The 20,000-nt window shown below is 38.8% G+C and overlaps 1 protein-coding gene and 1 pseudogene across 2 annotated transcripts in view; both read left to right on the plus strand.

Annotated features, from left to right (window-relative positions):
* LOC138033424 (uncharacterized) overlaps positions 1–4,005 on the plus strand; it is a 17,796-nt gene extending 13,791 nt beyond the window's left edge. For both annotated transcript variants that reach the window (XM_068881151.1, XM_068881152.1), the window contains exon 7: positions 2,844–4,005. In XM_068881151.1, the coding sequence (XP_068737252.1) occupies positions 2,844–3,394 (551 nt within the window). In that variant the 3' untranslated portion in view covers positions 3,395–4,005. The remainder of the gene's footprint in view (positions 1–2,843) is intronic.
* The window catches only part of LOC138033426 (uncharacterized), a 196,778-nt pseudogene that overhangs the window by 20,883 nt on the left and 155,895 nt on the right, over positions 1–20,000 (plus strand).

Here is a 20,000-nt window from a genome sequence, read left to right on the forward strand (position 1 = left end):
TGAGATTTTACTCTCTCTGACGCCAGACGATTTTACTCGTTAATGGGAGGTGGTTCAGGAGTTAATGGTTCTGTTATTATATAACTCCTGGGTTCAAACAATTAAACGATTAAACAAAGTGTTTCTTGCAGAATGCTTTAGTTCTGCTATTCGAATTCGCGAAAACTCCCTAATAACGGACAGAGATAACCCACCAAACCATGAGTCGGTATGCAACTTTGGTCTGTTATCGTATGTCAGTACAATTCCAAGTGCACTGAACTGGCAACGTTTCCTATAGCTGCTAAAAGCGCATGACAAACCGGGGTAAGCTTCCAACACCTCGTAATCTAAATATGTACTGATGTTGATTTACAAAATGTGGATGAAGGATACCATGAAGGTATAAGGTTAAAATAATACGGGTTGAAACTGTGACAAAATAAAAGATTAGTTATTCAAAGCAAGGAGAAACGATAAAAGACGATAGACAACAATGATACTTACATTGTTACTATACTATGGCTTTGATTCAATTGGCCAATAACATCGCCTCTTCGATGGATAACAAAGAAACAACTGTCGGAGTTTTTCTTGATCTTTCTAAGGCGTTTGACACTATTGATCATCATATTCTTCTTAATAAACTCGATCGCTATGCTATTCAAGGGCCTGCCCTTGAACGGATTACCAGCTATCTGACTAATAGGAAACAGTTTGTACCGTTTGGTGCTGTTTGTTCGCAACCTGAGCCAATAACATGTGGTGTTCCTCAAGGATCAATCTTGGGTCCTCTTCTATTTATTATTTACATTAATGACCTTCCAAATGCATCTAAGGTTGTAAAAACGTTTTTATTTGCTGATGACACTAGTCTGTTTTATTCTCACAAAGATCGTAATCAGACCATAGCTGTTATGAATTATGAATTAATGAAGATAATGGACTGGCTCAAAGCCAACAAACTATCACTTAACATCGCCAAAACTAATTATATATTGTTCCATCCAAAACAAAAATTCATCACTTTTAATAATAACATCACGCTCGATAATGTTTCTGTAAAGCAAGTCGAGGTAACGAAGTTTCTTGGCGAATTCGTAGACCAGCATCTTTCGTGGAAGTCACACATTAGTTATGTTGCCAAAAAGATCTCGAAAACCATTGGAATTATAAGCAAGTCTCGTTTTTATCTCTCTCGGAAATCCTTGTTGTCCTTATACTATACCTTAGTGTATCCCTATCTTAACTACTGCAATATTGTATGGTCCTCAAATTATCCCTCTAATTTAAACAGGCTTCTTCTCCTGCAGAAACGTATCGTTAGAATCATAGGTGGAGTTGATTATTTTGCTCATACTCGACCCTTGTTTTACAGCCTTAACATCCTCGACATCTTTAACATAAATGCTTTTCTTGTGGCTTGTTTTATGTACTCTTATCATAATCACTTCCTCCCTAACACTTTTGACAATCTTTTCTCTACTCATCAACAAATTCATACGTATAATACGCGGAATGCTGCCAATTACTGTTCACATTACTGCAGAACTAATATTAAGCAGTTTACGATCCTACATCAAGATCTCAAGGTTTGGAATTCCCTACCTCGTAATTTGACCTTGTCCAGCAGTTATCCTAGCTTTAAGACCTCATTAAAAAAATTTCTTCTCGATAGGACACTAAATTAAACTCGCCCACCGGCTATTATTTATTATTTTTTTGTTTTACTATCTACTGTATCGATCGAGGTGCCCAGTGTTAATAAGCTTTTAGCTTCTATTGGGTATCCTCGCTACACTGTCAAAAAAAATATATTCTTACTGGTTGATTTTTATCATTGTAAAGTTTCGTGTGGCAAATACAAATAAATAAAATAAAAAATACTATTATAATTTAAACGTAGGGAAGGAAACTGCTTGAAGAACGGAGAGACTTCGACTCTGAAACTATTTTAATAGCGGCGCGTATTGCGACTTCGAGTGCAAAAAGGTCTCTAAATGAAAAACCTTAGGTGTGTAAGTTCCGGTTCAAACGTCGAATTTTTCATGTACCGAACCCAATTAAATGGTTCGGGACATGAAAAAGGCGAAGTATGAATCAATTGAGGTCGACAGATTTGCAATTGGGTCAATACTCCGTTCTATTCGACTGGTCCAGTCGAATAAAACGGCAAAAGTACGACGCTGATTCAGACGTCGAACCCTTGCAGCTCTCATGTGCCGAATCAAATGAATATATTTTGTACATTACATGCATTATATTTTTCTCAGAACTCTGTGCGTTTAAGCAGTTACTTGACGTGCGCAAAGGGGTCCGATTTCAAACAAAATGGCGGGAAAGAAGGAAGGAAATGACTGTACAAAAGAAGCATTAGTGCCGCGAAAATCGTTGAGATACGGAATGACAAGAGAGGCTAACGAACACGCTGCAAAAATGCTAATTGGGGCAGTATAAAGGACAAAGTAACAAACTTAAAACTTAAAACTAACAGAACGATAATGAAAAAAGCACGCTAAGATCTAACACATTCTTCTACATCGCATCAGTCAAAAGTGGCGAGTGATCTCCTGCAAGAGTTACAAAAGGAAAAGAAACTTTTCAGATGTAAATTATAAAAGTCGCTTTTTTAGAGACGTACGTAGGTCTTCGATTACGAGGCAATTCAACTTTTGGTAGTTTGGCGAACTAGTTAAGGTAACCAAACACTAAGGAGATCTAACATCAAAGGGAGATTTAATTTTAGTTCCTTCCCACAGTGAATCAATACAACATGGGGCGGCTGTACAAAGCGCCGAGCGTATTCGACATGTGTTTTAGTATTTAGGTTTAAGGAAAACCTTACACTTTTACTCTGATTCCAGGGGGCTGGCTACTTGTCTCCAAATTTGTGATGCAGAATTCAACACCTCCCACTCAGGCGCCGCTCAAGACTTCATATCGTGGAATAGCGAGCAACCAGATGCTTCTTACCAAAGCTGCCATGAATCAGCTGAGAACACATATGAATTTCACTCAACTGAGATTCCACTGCAAGAAACAGACAACTGGGCGCACATTCCACATCACCACTGCTGCTAACAGTTCGGGTGAAGCTGTCGTCCAGTACTTCAGTGGTCAGACGGATGTTTTCCCTTACGCTTGTGGCTCTTTTGTCAAAATGAATGACGATAACTCTCGCCTAGCCAAAAAATGTCGTGTGTGGGGAAAAGAGTACGGCAGGTACAGAGTTGGTAAATGGAGTCATCAAGACATTGGTGAAGACAGATTATATAATCACCCTGCCTTTTACGAACAAGGGTCTAACTGGCTGCTTGGTTATTATAACCAATTTTCAGGCAGGTTTGAATGCGATGATAAAAAGAATGAGAATAGCTTATCTGCTAATGATTTTTGGGAAATTTATGCTCGTTAGAAACGCAGCTCGTTTTGGTTTACATGAGTAGTGTCAATTCAACAGACCTTTGCGGAGTGTCGCTGTGAGAGTATTTTTCGTTCTTTTCGTTTTGGTTAATATGGCTTGCTATTGTGGGTTGTATTTTTTTGATTCCAAGTTAGTCAATTCATTTATCAGTTTATAAAGCTACAAATCCAAGCAAAACAAAGAGGATAGTTCTTAAGAAAAAAAACCCGAAAGGACCCAAATCAGAAAAGTGCAAAGTAATTTCCCTCGCGGTGTGATTGGAGGAGATAAGCACATGCAGTATAGACCGAATGCATAAATGGCGCCCAAAAAAATATTCTTTTGTTTATGTGCTAATTAGCCGCACTAGCCTCGTTTGCATGGACCTAATATAACAGAAATGTTGCTTGAGAGCGAGGCTATAGATGAGTCTCATTAGCACATAAACAAAAGAATACATTTTTGGCCGCCATTTATGCATTCGGTCAATTAATTAATCAATTCCAAGAAGCTCGAAAGAAAAAAAGTGACTTCTTATAAAACTGTGTTCTTAATTCCCTGTTCGTTAAATGCAGATTTGGAATAGCCAATACCAGTGCAGTAGATGCAAAGATATGACAACCAGAAATAAAGATCGAATTCAAAAGTTTGTTTGGAACCCTCTTTATTAGGAATTCATCAAAGCAAAAATATTAAAGTTCCAAATGGATGGTGCAGTTTTCAATTATTTCCACATTAAAATGCAAACAATCGTTCTCCCGCTGACCGTTTGGCTCAGTTGGTAAAATGTGCCTTTATCCATGAGTTTTGGTGATAATCTGTATGCAAATTGTCACTCACTCGTAGCCAATCAGGATGGATAGTATATTAATTAAAGCGAATCACAACACAGCCTAGAAAGCTGTGACACATGGCTTGATTCCTGTTCTCCAGGTTGTGGGTCGCCACTGCTGTTTTTGGTTTTTATACTTAAGTGTTTGAGTACCTTCAGCTGCGTTTAGAAGCACGAGATTAAAGAATTAAGGAAATGGAATTCTTCGAAGGTGAAGCAAAGGATTCTGAACATCAACAAGAACACATTGGTGCAATTTATTGTGCACCGTCTTTCACTTACCAACACGTACACCTCAGGTGAATTAAAGCCTGGGCCCAGATCTATTTTATGAAAATAAATGAGGGGGTGGTGTAACTATTGATCTTTTATATATAACACAAAATAACAACCTCGTCCCCAGGGCGCTTTTCCCCTGGCTTTGGGTGGGACTGGTAAAGGCCCTGGCATCGGCCGATCAGATCGCCATTTTGATTGGTTGATTGATTGAGGTAATTTATGCAAGAAAATGGCTAAATAACAATAATTTATTCATTACACCGAAGTCGAAATGGCGAACAGCGTTTACACTCCAACAAAGATTTCTGCGAGAAATCTAGTTTGCAGGTTTTGTGGTGGTTCTCATGAGGGTCGCTATATGCTTCGAATATTCAGCAAGGCTGGTTCAACAAAAGATCTGTGTTCGAAAGTTTATAAAACGTGCGGTATAAAAATTTCTGAGGACGATACGAAATCAGGGAGGTCAACAGTGTTATGTAGGAATTGCGTTAAATTTGTAGACAAAATGGATCAGTTTATTCGGAGAGCTCAATCTCTAGACAATACGCCGTCTGATCTAAATTCAGAATATTCTGTAAAGCGATGTGATCAACTTTCACCGTCTTCGCATCAGCCGGCGAGGCGAATCACGTCCGGTAGATCTGCAAAACAGCTTTCCTTCTCAGCTCATTTTTCGATGTCAAGCGATTTTCATGCAGAGCTTTTGGGAACGTTGTTTAATTGCAACACACTAGATTCCAGACTACTTCCTATATACCCTACTCACAAAATGTTGTATTTTTAAAATTTCGTTAACAGTGCATCCAATTTTAATTGCTTGTTTTATCTCTTCAGATTTTGGTCAAATGCAGATTTATAGACACCACATTGATACCGACAAAAACTTCAAAAATGCAAAATAAATAAATAAATAAATAAATAAACAGTTTTAAAAAAGGCTATTGTTAGGCTACTGTAAATTTCGATATCCGAATAAGATGATTGTCTTTTTGTGTCTACTGCGCTTGCTTGTATAAGTCCGTAAGTTAGTGAGATGAGTTTTTGTTTTTTTTTATCGTATTTACGCGTGAAATAGTTTGTTCACCTCAGTTATCCCGAAATGGTAGTAGGTTCTTTTGTTTTGGTCCTTATTAGCCCCTTATTTCATCGTAATTTAGCTCAAAATTCAAAATCTAGAATAAATAATTTACCTTCAGCGAAGTAATGAGGGTTGTGGCCTCAAATTCTTCAATGGGAACTACTTTGTTTTCCTTTTTGCGATTGTGCAGCTCCACAAAAATGGTGCTATTTTAAATCAGTGAGAGAAGAGTTGCGAAAATAGTATCAACAGTTTGCTCCATGCCTAGCCTCGTTTACTGGGCAGATAATTTCTACTGGTTCCGTGGTGGGGAATGTAAGTCGTATTTTGTCTTCCGCGTGCGCACCTTATTGGGATGCCTTTTTAGAAGTGGATCAATAAACGAAGGATGAAATTATTTTCTGGAAGAAAATATTGATTTTCTTAAGCCCAGGTTTTGTTTTTTGAACAGAAATCCTCACGTGTTTGGCTTTTCTGATGCCAGTGCAACTGGTTGTGGTGCAGTTATCTCTCTTGACTGGCAACACGTTTGTCATACGCTTTGGGAGTCCAGCGAGGCCTCCAAAAGTTCGACTTGGAGGGAACTCGCTGCCATAGATTTTGCAATTGAGTCATTTAGTTCTCTTTTAGAAAGCTCTCATGTAAAATTGTACACGGATAGTCAAGTAGCGTCACAAATTGTTGATGTTGGTAGTATGAAGCCCGGCCTTCATAATCTGGCGATTAAAATATTCGGAGCCTGCCTAAGGAGCAGGATTAAGCTTGAGATTCAATGGATACCCAGAACTGAGAACGAGAAGGCGGACTTTATTAGTCGCCTTATCGACGTTGATGTATATGAGGTAAAAGATAAAAAAAAAAAAAAAAAAAAGAAAAGAAAAGAAAAAAAAGGAAAGTACGTAAAATAGAACTGATAAACCAGGTATGAAAGCAGGTCGTGGGTAAACCATAAAAGTTGAGAGAGGAAGTAATTCGTGGATATTGTGCCCTTACAATGATATTGAGACTGGCTCGTTTTGAGGGATACAGCTTGAACGTATGGAGATTAAAAAAGGGCAAGAAATAGAAGAAGTTAAAAGTAAAGAGAAGCGGAGGAGAAGATAAGGAAAGACAAAGAAAGGATGCAAATTAATAAAAGGAAACGGAAAAGGAAAAAAAAAATGTCTTCGCTGCCAGACCTTGGAAGTTGGCTCCCACTCAGGTCATAGTCGATAGGTGTGCTTTTGTCGAGATTTTAGTAAAATCCAGAGCTGATTTAATCGCCAAGAAGTATCCCTTTTCCCATACTGTAGTGACTCTTTATTTATTCCAGCTCTTCGCCCACCAACCCAAGTCATACCCGGTTCTGGTCATGGTGCATGCTGCCCTGAAATGGTTCCATTCGTTTGTTCCTATTAACGGCCCAAATCCGCTTGATGACGCGTGTACCAAGAATGTTATCGAGTCGGCAAAGAGGAGGAAAGACAATCCCATTTTGAAGAAGGAGCCGATCAGCACGAGCTCATCAAGAAAATAATTAACCAATTCGCCTGTGAGGGAGCTTTGTTGAAGGACTTGAGTATTGCTGCTTTGTGTACTTTAGGTTTTGCGGGTTCTTTCCGCTTTAGTGAGCTTAGTAATATCTTATGTAAGCACAAAGTTTTTTATGGTCTCCTGTCTCGATGTTTTACTGCCGGTTATTACACGCATAATTAACTGTTCCCTTACATCTGGGGATTTTCCTGAGTGCTGGAAGGAGGCGTTAGTTTCCCCTCTACTCAAAAAGTCTGGCGTGATTTCAGAGTTTACTAACCTTAGACCTGTGTCTAATTTGCAGTACATTTCAAAGTTAACGGAACGTGCCGTCTTCGATCAAACGCATGCGCATTTGACATCACATGGCTTATATCCTCCATTCCAGTCAGCGTATCGAAAGTGTCACAGCACTGAGACTGCACTTTTAAAAGTGCAAAATGACATCCTAATGAACTTGGATTCTCAACGAGTGACTCTTCTTGTGATGCTGGATTTGAGTGCAGCGTTCGACACAGTTGACCATGGAGTGTTATTGAATCGCCTCAGTACGAGCTTTGGAGTCAGGGGATCAGCATTGCAGTGGTTTGCATCCTACCTTCTCAATAGATCTCAGCGCGTGTCTTTTGACCAAAAATTATCGGAGAATTTCAAATTGCAATGTGGTGTTCCTCAAGGATCATGCTTAGGGCCATTGCTATTTACTATCTATGCCAGTAAGCTTTTTGAGGTTATTAAGAATTATCTACCACAATCGCACGCATACGCAGATGATACTCAGCTGTATCTTTCATTCAATCCTGACTTGGCTTGTTCGCAAAATGACGCAGTTGAAGCAATGGAGCAGTGCATACAGGCTATACGATCGTGGATGATCAAGGACAAACTACGCATGAATGATAGTAAGACGGAGTTCATGATTATAGGCACCAGAAAGCAACTGACTAAAGTGAACATTGATGGTCTTACCGTTGGTGAGAGCAGTATAGTTCCCGTAACTTCAGTTAGGAACTTAGGATCATGGTTTGACCAGAACCTGAGTATGATTCCACACATTAATAAGATATGTAAAGCTGCGTCTTTTCATATTTACAATATAAGGCGGATCAGAAAAAACCTCACCATCGATGCCGCACATACGCTTGTTCACTGCATTGTTATTGGCCGCTTAGACTATTGTAATAGTCTTCTTTATAAAGTTCCCGCGATACACATAAGTAAGTTACAACGCATCCAAAATAGTGCTGCCCGGCTCGTATGTTCAACTCCGAGGTTTAATCATATTACACCCGTCTTATTTTCTTTGCACTGGCTACCCGTTACTTACCGTATCGAGTTCAAAATATTAGTTTTGACGTTTAAAGCAATTTATCAACTGACGCCGTCCTATATCTGTAATCTGGTTCGATTAAAGGATAAATGTAAGTACCAGCTTTGTTCTTCTAAAGAACTACTATTACAGTTGCCCATAAAGAAAACAAAGAAAACTCTGGGAGACAGATCATTCCAAACAGCTGCCCCTGTATTGTGGAACAGCCTGCCTGCGAGTGTTAGAGACATCGATGACTTTTTGGTTTTTAAACGAACTATAAAGACTTATTTATTTAGGAAGGCTTTTGCCTGTTATTGTTAGATTGACTACTTTTAAAGTTATTAATTTCAAGTATTCTTAATTATATTTTATTGTAATTATTAGGAGTAGTTTTAGTTGTAAGGCGCATTTGATCATATTCAGATGTTAATTTGCGCCTAATAAGTAATAAACTATTATTATTATTATTATTATTATCACATAAACATTTTTGTTTCCCATAGTAAGACGGACGTTTACAGAGAAGAAAATTTTGTGTACATTGCAAAAACCCTTTCCAAATATTGTCCAGTTCTATTTTGCTTAGATATATGCGCGAAGCGAGGTTGACTCCAACGAGCGATCTTTCACTGTTCAGTCCTTTAAGCAAAACCAAGTCGGGGTAACTGATGCGTTCTTCGAGACTTTCTTATTCGAGATGCTGGGAAGTGTTCAAAGAAGCTCTCGGCGTCCTGGGATGCGATCCAAAGGTCTATGGTCTGCATAGTTTACCATCGGGTACGATTCCAAAGTTGTTTCCAAGAGACTATTGAAATTGCGCGGCCGATGGAAAAGTGATGTGGCAAAAAATATGTATGTTAAAGAGGCCGACTCTAGCCGTACCGCGTTTAAGTGTGTCGCGTAGCCTAGGTTTGTAATGTAAAGTTCCGCTTGTTGAAATTGAATAATTCTTGTATACTATGTTCATTAAAAGTTGTGTTTGGGTTCGCTTGCGATCCTCCCACACCTGTGGCTCAGTTTGCTTTATGGATCTATAAGATCAAAATGATTTACGTTCGCTTGAACGTAGTGAATTAGAACGTAACGTCAGAAATGCCAGCACTACTTAACAGGACACTCGCGCTATATGATATATGGGTGTGTTAGCCGGCCAAGTCATCGTAAAATTTCTTTAGCTATGAAATAGGTACAAAAACATCTATACATCAGCTCTATTATAAAGAGCGATACACCAGAGCCGGAAAGGAAAACTCTTAACGACGGTGCCTGCTAATTCAAAGGTGTTTATGCGAGATTTATGAATGTGCGGAAAAAGCTGATCTCAACAAGTGTTACTAAAAACCAAATAGAAAATTGGGGGTAACCACGCATTTTTCAAAGATAATTAACCAACAATATTAGCAAAAAGCTTTTAAATACCAAGCAATGTATCCGAGTTTCTGGAAATGTGCAGAACGTATGCGCAATAAAAATAGTAGGCACCGTCCTTAAAAGTCAGAAGGTGCATGAAAACCAGGGAACGTGTTATCCCGCCCAAGGCAGTGGTGCAACCCTTGGGGTTTTTGGGTTACAGTTCTTATTGAAAAACACTATTTACAAGAAGGACTTTATCTACGACGCCGTCGTCAACAAGAACGCCACAAAACAACAATATCAGTGTTTAAAAGAAGAAAAATAATCATGCGGCACATGGCACTCATTTTATCACGTATTTTTGCGGTACTACTCTTCCCAACGACCACCTGAAATCACCAAATTTGAGGTTTTGAACGACAACACGAGCTTACAAATGTAAACATTTCATTTTCTATTTCTTACGCTGAAACCGCTCCTACCGTTCTATTTATGGGATACTTGGTCCACATTGTACGACGCTAACCACGGTGCATAGAGGATCTTCGTCAGTGGATGTTGTTGGACCGTCTAAAGCTTAATGACGATAAGACTGAATATCTACTGATCGGCACTAGACAGCGGTTGCATAAACTGTGTGATGTATCCCTTGCTGTGGATGATCATTTGATTGCCCCCCGTCTAGTAGCCAAGAACTTGGGCTGTTGGTTTGACCAGCAGCTCAGTATGGTTACAAACATCAATAAAATATGTAGTGCTTCTTATTTTTATTTACAAAATATGAGGAGTATAAGGAAATTTTTATCAATTGAATCTACGAAATTATTAGTACATGCATTGGTCACGAGTAGAATAGCTTTATGTAACAATTGGTTATATGGTTTGCCACAAGTTTAACTATCAAAGTTACAACGTGCTCAAAATACTGCCGCGCGCCTTATTTGTAATACTTCACACTTTGATCATATTTCACCAGTGCTTTTCCAACTACACTGGCTGCCTGCGCACTTTCGGAATAGTATTTAAGGATTTAGTCATTACTTATAAGGCGTTCTAAAGTATGGCACCAAAATATATTAGCGGACTTATTACTACTAAGTGGCCGTTTTTATGCTAGAGACGTTAAAGTCGTATCGAGACGACTTTAACATCTAGTAGAAAAACGGTATAATAAGAAAGACGCATTTAACGTCTGAGCGTATAAAAACGGGACGCCCTTACTGGGACGCATTTAGCCCTTACTCGTCCACAGACGACTGGCATGAGTTAGCGTTTAATCCTGAAATCGAGGCTTAGCGCTCAAACAACTTGGCGACCAAGGAGAATTTGAAGGAGTCGCGAGGAACGAGGAACTCCTTTCTTCATCCACGCTTCGTCCTCCCCTTGGTCTCTTCATAGCTACGGCACACAAGCCAAGTGACTGAGCCACATCTAGTTCTTCGTCCATATTCTGCAAAAGCCGCTTTCTTCTTTAAAAACATTTGTATTTCCATATCTTGCCTTTCTTGGCGACGTCGAGTAATGGACTTATGAAGTTGTAATTCCACCATGTTTATTTTTTTCGTACACTCGCGCGCTTCAAATTTATTTGGCGCCGAGTTTCCTCGTCTCTAGTGTCTTCCGAGGATAGAACCCAGTCTTTTTCAGAAAATATTTGTTTTGTTTTCTGTTAGGTCGTCTACTTTTATGCGTCTCGTTTTTATACCAGACGGTTTTAACGTCTCAGACGTTAAATGCGTCTTGACGACTTTAACATCTCTAGCATAAAAACGACCAATCTAAATCTAACTACTTGCTCAGATCTGAAAACGAGCTTTTACTAAAACATCGAAGACTACGTAACAAGTAAACGTTGGGGGATCGCCGAGCATTCTGTGCGGCCGCCTCCAAACTTTGGAATGTTTTACCTGTTAGATTGCGTGAAATAACATCGGTGGATTCATTTAAGGCTCATTTAAAGACTTACCTTTTTCGAGACGCTTTTAAGGATTTTATACAGTCACCGATTTACTTTTAATATTGCGTAGTACTACATAAATTGATATACATTTTTTTTAATTTACAAATATTATATATATGTATATATACTTTTAACTAATATATTTTCTACCACAAATTGTAAATTTTTAATTTGACCTATAAGCTTTGTAGTATTTGTAATTATGAATTGTATAGTAATTATTTTAATTGATTGTGACGCGCCGGCGATCATATTTTAATGTAGCTTGCGCGATTGAAATGAATAAATTAGTATTATTACTGACGAGATGGACGAATAATAAATTGAAAAACTTACTATATTGCAAATTTCTATTTTGAAGTTACGTTTTCGTCATTTCGTCCACGTCGCCATCGCAGATTTTCATTTAAGTCCTTAATAATGTAAGAATGCTATCATATACAATCTAACGAAGCCATAAAACTTTTTTCAGCGCGATATAACAATAAACGAAACTGGACTTGTGCTCGCAGTAAAGGCTGACCGTAAGAATGACTCAGCCTACCAACGCCTGCAAACTACAAAACCTAAATCCCACAAAATACTGTCCATGCCACCAGGCGTCTGACACGTCCCAGCAAAATAGCAATGTATGCTAGTTTACAATTATCACAAATTAGACAACCCAACCTATACCTCTGAAAAGACGATTATCGAAAACTCCTATTATTTTCTAAATTGACTATTATTGTCAATTTAGGGCGCTTGATAGGGATTATGGGAAATGAAGTCACTATCTGTTTCGCAGGGCTCGAACTTGGGAATGTACCACCTCGCTAACTGCTGGAACGTTATTACTTTTTAAATATATGCCAATATTTTTTTTTCTTCCGAATGCCACTGTAAACGTGTATTATCACCCGCTAAGTAACACGTTCAAACAGAAGAAAATGTCGGTTAACAAACTTCAAGAGTGCGTTAACCATTTTAGCCATTTCAAGCACTAGACTTAACCACTATTTAGCAATGATTCTATATATACTTACTAGTTTTGGTAAATAATCGGTGCAATCGTCATCAAATTGACATTTGGTGGGTTATTGGAGAAAAGCAGTTCATTCAGAGTGGTTGCTCAGGTTTCAAATCCTCTCCAGGGGTGCAATTTTTACTTTCTTTCTTTTCATCTGTTACCACAAGTCTTGGGACAGAGTAATCTAAAATCACGATAACATTCAATCCAGAGAAATTTAGGAGTTGTCGATAATCGTCATTTCAGAGGTACATGTTGAATTATATAACGCCTCACTCAATCCTTCGCAATATTACTTGCACTTATAACACAGTGTGACATCCTTAGCTCTCCATCCGTTGGATCTGACATTCGGAAAACGAACAAAAAACTTAGAGGACAGAGAAAGAACAAGGGTTCTCATTTGATTTGATTTGTGTTAATTTGTTGATTTCAGTTTACAGTGGCCCAATTAATGCTCCAGCGCTGGAAGACTGGCTGTTAATCCAAGGATGTCGTGAAGTGCTAGCTGCTGGTGAAAATCGCCGCCAGAGAAAGGGGTGATCCCCGGCTGAATTTTAGCCGTTAATCGATGGAACTGAGAAGATCGGAAATTATTTTGTACAAAATTTAAACGTCATTCGATGTGTTGACAAAAGAAATGGATACGGAATTATCTTAAGAATTTATCAATACTGGAAATAAAATAAAAGCGTTTTTCATTAAGTACTACTGTGCGTATTAGAGATAACCTGAACTATCTTGTTACCAGGTCCCTTTGATGCTCAGAGCACGAAATTGCCGCCTCAATAGAACCTTTAACCCGATGAATTTATTCTTAGCTACATCCCTGTCAACCACTTATCTGCATTATCTTAGCTTTACCCCGGCATTTTGGCTAAGCTTGTATCAGAGATAACCTGAAGCAAAAGATGTGATTTTAAATATCGATTTCAGCTTCAATCACATTCGTAAGTTGGAAATGAGTTTGCCTCGTGTAATTTTACACCAGAGTGAAAGATGGACATTGTTATGCTTTCTTGTTTTATTACCTCGATTTAGAAATCACTGGTGACCCTTACAATCTGATTGGCTCTCAGCAGTAAGATTGTTTCCCTCTAAACCGCACCATTCCACCAGCCAATGAGAATGGAACACTAAAACAAAACAACCAATGCAATCAGATTTCAAGGCTTTTTTATGGTAACCAATCAAATTGCAGGGAAAGGAAAGACAAAGAAAAACATTGTGTGGTGAATTTTGGAATTTTGCAACTTTTGGTCCCAACTGGATCAATCTTGCCTACTGACTAAAATCCTGTATTTCAGCAATTAAATAATTATTCTGTTACTTCTAAATGGATGTAATAAGGTGCTAATTGAACTTCATGTCGTGCAAATTTGGTCTGAAATCATACTTGTGATTTCAAATCGAAGTCGTGCTGCGCGCTCGTTCGATTTTGAAATTTAGGTCAAATTGCACTGTACAATAAGGAAGGAACCGTGGCCTGGACCTTTTGAACTGATGTAATGCGCCGATAAGGTCGACAAAACTTCATCACCCCTCCCTCTTCCTGGGCAAACCCTGGTTATTTGACTATTTTCTGTGCCCAGTGAGTGGGGAATTTGACAAATAAGGCTTTTGCCTGGGTGAGGTGGGGAATTTTTAACCGGAAGTGTATGTTTTTGTTGTTGTTTGTTTTTCCGTAGGCCATCGTATTTATTTGGCCGGGATGGAAGAATTTTAAAGGAAGATATATAGCATACGAAAAGAGGTCTTCAAATGTTAGGTAGTATTCTCGAAGCTTTGTATGAAAAGTAGAGGTTGTTAAATATTAATGAATCAGAACTTGAATTTTAAAAATGCAGATTTTTGGCCATGAGACAAGCAGGCTTTGCCCGGCGTTATTGTCTGCAGAGCTCTTTAGAATCTGAGCCTTATTAAACAGCAGCAAACAGTGAGCTAGACAAAACCACTGTAGATCGAATAGCAGTTTTTACAAAACAATAAATATTTCAATAATAAAGGCGTATTTTTGTAGTTATTCATGTCCGGTAGAAATGGCACAATCATATAAAGAATCAAGGAGCGTGTGTTGGCATGATTGTACAAGCTTTATTAAAGACGAGAGGAGTTGACGGCGATGTGCATTTTGAGAGGGGCATTTCACAGACAAATCCGTCACAAGGGTAGGGCATTTGAACGCAATTTTGGCCCAGGGGCACGGGAATTTGAACGATCCAATCTTCAAACGTCTATATTCCGGTGGGGGGGAAGGGGGGGGGATGTTGCATTTTCGACTCGATCGGTGCATAAGAAGTATAAAGCGCGAGGCCTTTCTACTCAGTGCTGTGGCAAATCTATATTATTGCACAGCACAGCATTTCCAGTTACAAAGACGCTGACGTGAAAAGTAAGGAAACAGCAAGTTCATGGGTAGATTTTACAATTCTTTCTGCTCTAGTTGATCATTTTTTTTTTACCAACGCTGATGCTCACGCGAAAAGCAGGATTTGAGGGGCATTTCACAAATCATTCACTTCGGTAAATTTGTGCCACTCGATTGTACGAGGGTGGTATACCAGAACAAGTTATTGTGGAAACCACTAGTCACCGATCATGTGATGGACTTAGGGAGTATAAGTTTGCCTCGTCAACATTTAAAAAAAAAAGCAAGTGGAATCTTGCAGGGAACGATTCCAAAGAAGGTTGAGTTTGATGCGAAGGAAAAAGAGGAAAACCTGATTAACAATGATGTTGAACAAAAAGTAGAGAGGGGGTTAGGGGAAAAAGTAGTCGAGGAAAAGAACAACGAAGATTATAATCAGTCAGTACTAGTCGTAATTAGTACTTATAGTACAAAGATTGTTATTTTATATCAGTAAGAAACTTTGTCACTGTAAGGTTTGCACTTAGTAAAATTTAAACATGTTTGCGTTGAAGTTCGTCTCCCTGAACAGAACTTTTTCTGGTCTATATATTTATTTATTTTAGGAATCTCTCTAAGTTGAGATCTACAATACACGATGGCATCCGAGGATTTTTAATACTGAAAAAAAATTCTGGGTGAAAACAGTAACAGGTAACAGCTAAGCGGTGCTGCAATATTAAAAATATTGCCTCAAGCAAGTTCTGTCAGCGCACAGTAACATTAAGCGTTTTAGCTCCGGCGTTCAGGATTACCCCTGATAATTTCCCTGCCACCAAAAAAGACCGCACCCCTTTTTCTGACAAAGTTTGCATTATTTTTCTCTCGGCATCCGGTGATATAATGCAGACAGAAACAATGGCTTTGGATGACGATCAGTAATTATTTATAAATAATTAATTGTGATTTTGTCGTACGGTGACTGACGCGAACGTTGATTGAATGCCTTAAAGTCATCCGGTTTTGACAGGACAAATTAGCTTTGAATAGTTTGATAGACTCATAAAATAAGGAGACCAAAAAAGGACTAATAAGTGATATTTTCATGAAAATCTAAAACCACACGATCTAGTACGCTTACTTTGTCAAATCGATGGTTTTATGTACACGCGTACGAAGGTAATTTATTTTACCAGTGCTTGTGTTCTTCGTAATGTTTGTTTTTCAGAAAGTTGCTATGGCATTCAAGTGTCCAACTAAATTGGTTAAAACAGTTTCTAATTGAAGAAACAGCCGTCAAGCTGGCATAAAATTACCAGAATAGTACGCTTCATTGGCTAAATGATGGAAAGCTATTTCGTTTCATTTTCGTACCACCTGCACACCTATTTTGAAATATATCAAGACTGTCTTGAAGGCATTCTGCGTGCTTGTTATCAATGCGACTGTGGTAGAAGAAGTCACCATGTGCTCTTCCATCCATTTTGTTATCTTCTCAGCCCTCTTTGTCTTTGACGTCTTTTCTGCTTGCAAGAATGGTATGCTTCTAACTTTTTTAAAACTTTTATTCTTGTCTATTACGTAGCCTTGTCTTTTCTAATTAATTATCGTTTGCCTGTATTGCGGTTTTGGACAGGAGAGATCAAGTGAAAACAGTAGTTAATACTGATTACTGAGAGGGGCTTAGCATATAGGTAACGCTCAAGTAAGGTAACAACAAGATAAAATTATGGAAATATACCAGAACGCTATCCGAGAAGATAAACCGGTTTCAAAATGTTTGACCTGGTTCCTTGTGAACGTCAGTTAGTCCGTTCAATATTCGCCGTGTCACAATTTCAGCCTTTACATGGCTTTTATTTATTCCACTTTATCCTGTAAAAGACATTTTGTTATTATAACAACAGTCCTTCAAAGGAATACTCTAAGGATGCGTTTTTTAGGGAAAATCCGAAAACGGACTTTTGAATCCAAAAAAAAAAAAAGGATTTTGCGCTATTTTAGGCGAAATCGAAAACGGACCTATCTTTTGGATTCAACGTCTCAGCGTTTTTAAAGGAAAGGGTTTCAAAAATGTGTTTTTGACAAGAGGTTTTCCATGCAAAAATGATACACAACAGCTACCGTACATGATGACATTTTACCCCAAATGTTTTTTTGCGCCATTTTTACCGTAGTACTATCGAGATACCAATAGGTCTAAAATAGTTAGGTTTTTCTGCAAATTTCACATCAGAAATGACACTAAAAGTTTCTCGACAGCAATAATATAGTTAGCACCTGCTCCATTCCTTCAACTAAAAATTAAATGTGAACTGCAAAAGTAATCTGTACTCGATTTTGTACCATAGCACGTATTTTTCGTCGTTGCGTCAGTCAAAAGAGTGAATTTAATCCTGAGATTACGACTGAACTAAAACACGTAAGACATAAATACCAAGAACGGAGGTATTAATCGACATACATCCCGAGGGCCGTATTATCTGACTTTTTTCACGGTTTTTCAAGATTTTATTTCTGATGTATCTCCACAAAATGTAAATACACCAATGTGTCTTAGTATTGTAAAAATTAAACTGAATTTTCTGCCGCTGTTTTACCGCCCATACTACTAGGATCAAATAATTAAGAACTTTTGTTCAGGGGAACAAGCACTGGCTAATTTGGAGGCTCACACCCTAGTGCGATCGAAACGAAGACAATGGAATTGACATAATTGTGTGATTTACACAGAGTTTTGAGAAACAAAAGACTTTGAATCATTTATGGCGTCGTCAAAAAACTTAATGTTTCTTTCCGTTTCTGTAGTTGTTTTGATTCTTGTCAACCATTTTTCTACGCACCAGAAGTCTGTTCATGCGCTCCTGTCATAATCGTTGACAAGGAGCTTTCTTACGCAAATTGTGAATTGGGCATTACGCATAACAACAGTTCGCTTCGAAGCTGTTTCGTTCAGCTATGCAAGAAATATTTGACTGTCCAGGTGTCCCGAGTCTGGAGTAGCGAAAGACGCGTTCTACTTGACACCTAGACGTGGATTCAAGTATTTTTATGGTGGTATATATATAAAGAGTCAGTTAAGTAGATCCCTTGAGCCAACAACGTATCACCCCCAGGAGGATCGGAAATGGATTGACAGTCCAAGTTGAGGAGAAATTGAGAGAGAGTTACAAGAAACTCTACATTGGACAACTTCTGGGGAAAACTGTAATTGACCTGAGCGGGATTTGAACCCACGTCCCACTGATCACTAGTCGGGTGTGATGACACTACACTATCAGGACAACCATGCTGGCGACACGGCTGATTGATCACTTAATGTGAGGCATTTACGTGGGACTCCCTAATGGGCCAGTTTTCTATATGATAACGCTGGATGAGCATGTGATTCACAGGCGGACAAGGGTAATAAATGTAAAAAGTCAGTTAAGTAGATCCCTTGAGCTAACAACGTATCACCACCAGGAGGATCACAAATGGATTCACAGTCCAAGTTGTGGAGAAATTGGGAGAAAGTTACAGGAAACTCAACACTGGACAACTTCAATGTGACCAACAATCTAATATAGCAAATTTTGTACGTTAGGTTGTAAAAATAGCCAAATCAATATTTTTAACACATGTTGCAGTTTGGTATGGAAATTGCCCAGTGGCTCACAAAATGCTGGGGAAAACGGTTCAGAGGTTACCTAAAGACGCTGGAATCCAGGCTAAATTCACAAACCACAGCTAGCAACCAGAGGACTGCATAAAGAAAGTTCCATACAAGTTTGTCATAAAGCGCACCGGGCATAGAGATGACCTCGGTGAGCTATAAGCCTGTAACCGTAATATTGTCACGTGATACTGGTCAGCCGATAGCTTGCTTCGACAGGTACAATCGAATACAATCGTATTTGATTGTACCTTGTAAAACAAGGTATCGGCTGACCAGTATCACGTGACCATATTGCGGTTACAAGCAATACCCGATGTCGATTGATCAAAACATGGATGTCCAATATCAAAGATGTATGCTGTAAACTAGCATGATACTGCTCACACTGGCATACATGGAGAGGTGAACGTACGGACGTATGTACTAGTATCACGTAATTATATCGCGGGCTCAAGCCCGGGGTTAGGTATTTTTGACCGCTGACAAGGTACTAGTTTTAGATTGGATTGCGGGCTCAACCCAGGTTAACTCACCTAAACATAAACGAGGCTTCATTTTTCGCGCGCTTTCTGTTGCTCGACGCGGCTACTCGAGTTCAGGTGGAAAACGGTTTTGAAAATGTTTTCTTTTGCATTTTTTGCTGGTTTCAATCCAGTTTGACGTATTGTGATAGCTGTGGTCCACACTGGTAGCTACGCAGTCATAGGCCACTTCGGAAAATACCATAATACTCTTTGTTTGTTCCCCCACATTTGGCATAAGCACTCTTTTTGTTTTCTCTTGGGACCGTTGTAAGTCCCAAGAGAAACTGAAAACAATGCTGATGCAAAATTTGGAGGGACAAACAAAGACTATTACGGTATTTTCCGAAGCGGCCTATTCAAGTCAAGCATCGGAGGGATATAAACTTAAAGCTGAGTGTTTGTTTAGAGCTGCTTTTTTTCTCTGTATTGAAATTTTTGGCATATCTTTAGAAGCTCTGATAAGGTTGCATGATGCCTGGGGGACCTATGACTAGAACTGAAACGAAAGGAGAGATAAGAGAACTTGGTGGAAGAACATGAGGAGCTTAAGCCGACTCAGGAATTCTCGGCTGGACGTCTCCTAACGGTGTAGATATCCGTCAACAAAGGTTAAAGACATAACGCAAAAGGTGTTTTATATTCAGAAAAGTGTTAAAGCATTATTCAGGATCAATCAGATTGTACTGTGAACTTACGTTAAGCGAAAAAAGTAATTATTTGTTATTGAATGGCCATATTTAGGGGCGAGATGAAT

The sequence above is a fragment of the Montipora capricornis genome, chromosome 14 (assembly GCF_036669925.1).
Source record: "Montipora capricornis isolate CH-2021 chromosome 14, ASM3666992v2, whole genome shotgun sequence".
Classification (NCBI taxonomy): Eukaryota; Metazoa; Cnidaria; class Anthozoa; order Scleractinia; family Acroporidae; genus Montipora; species Montipora capricornis.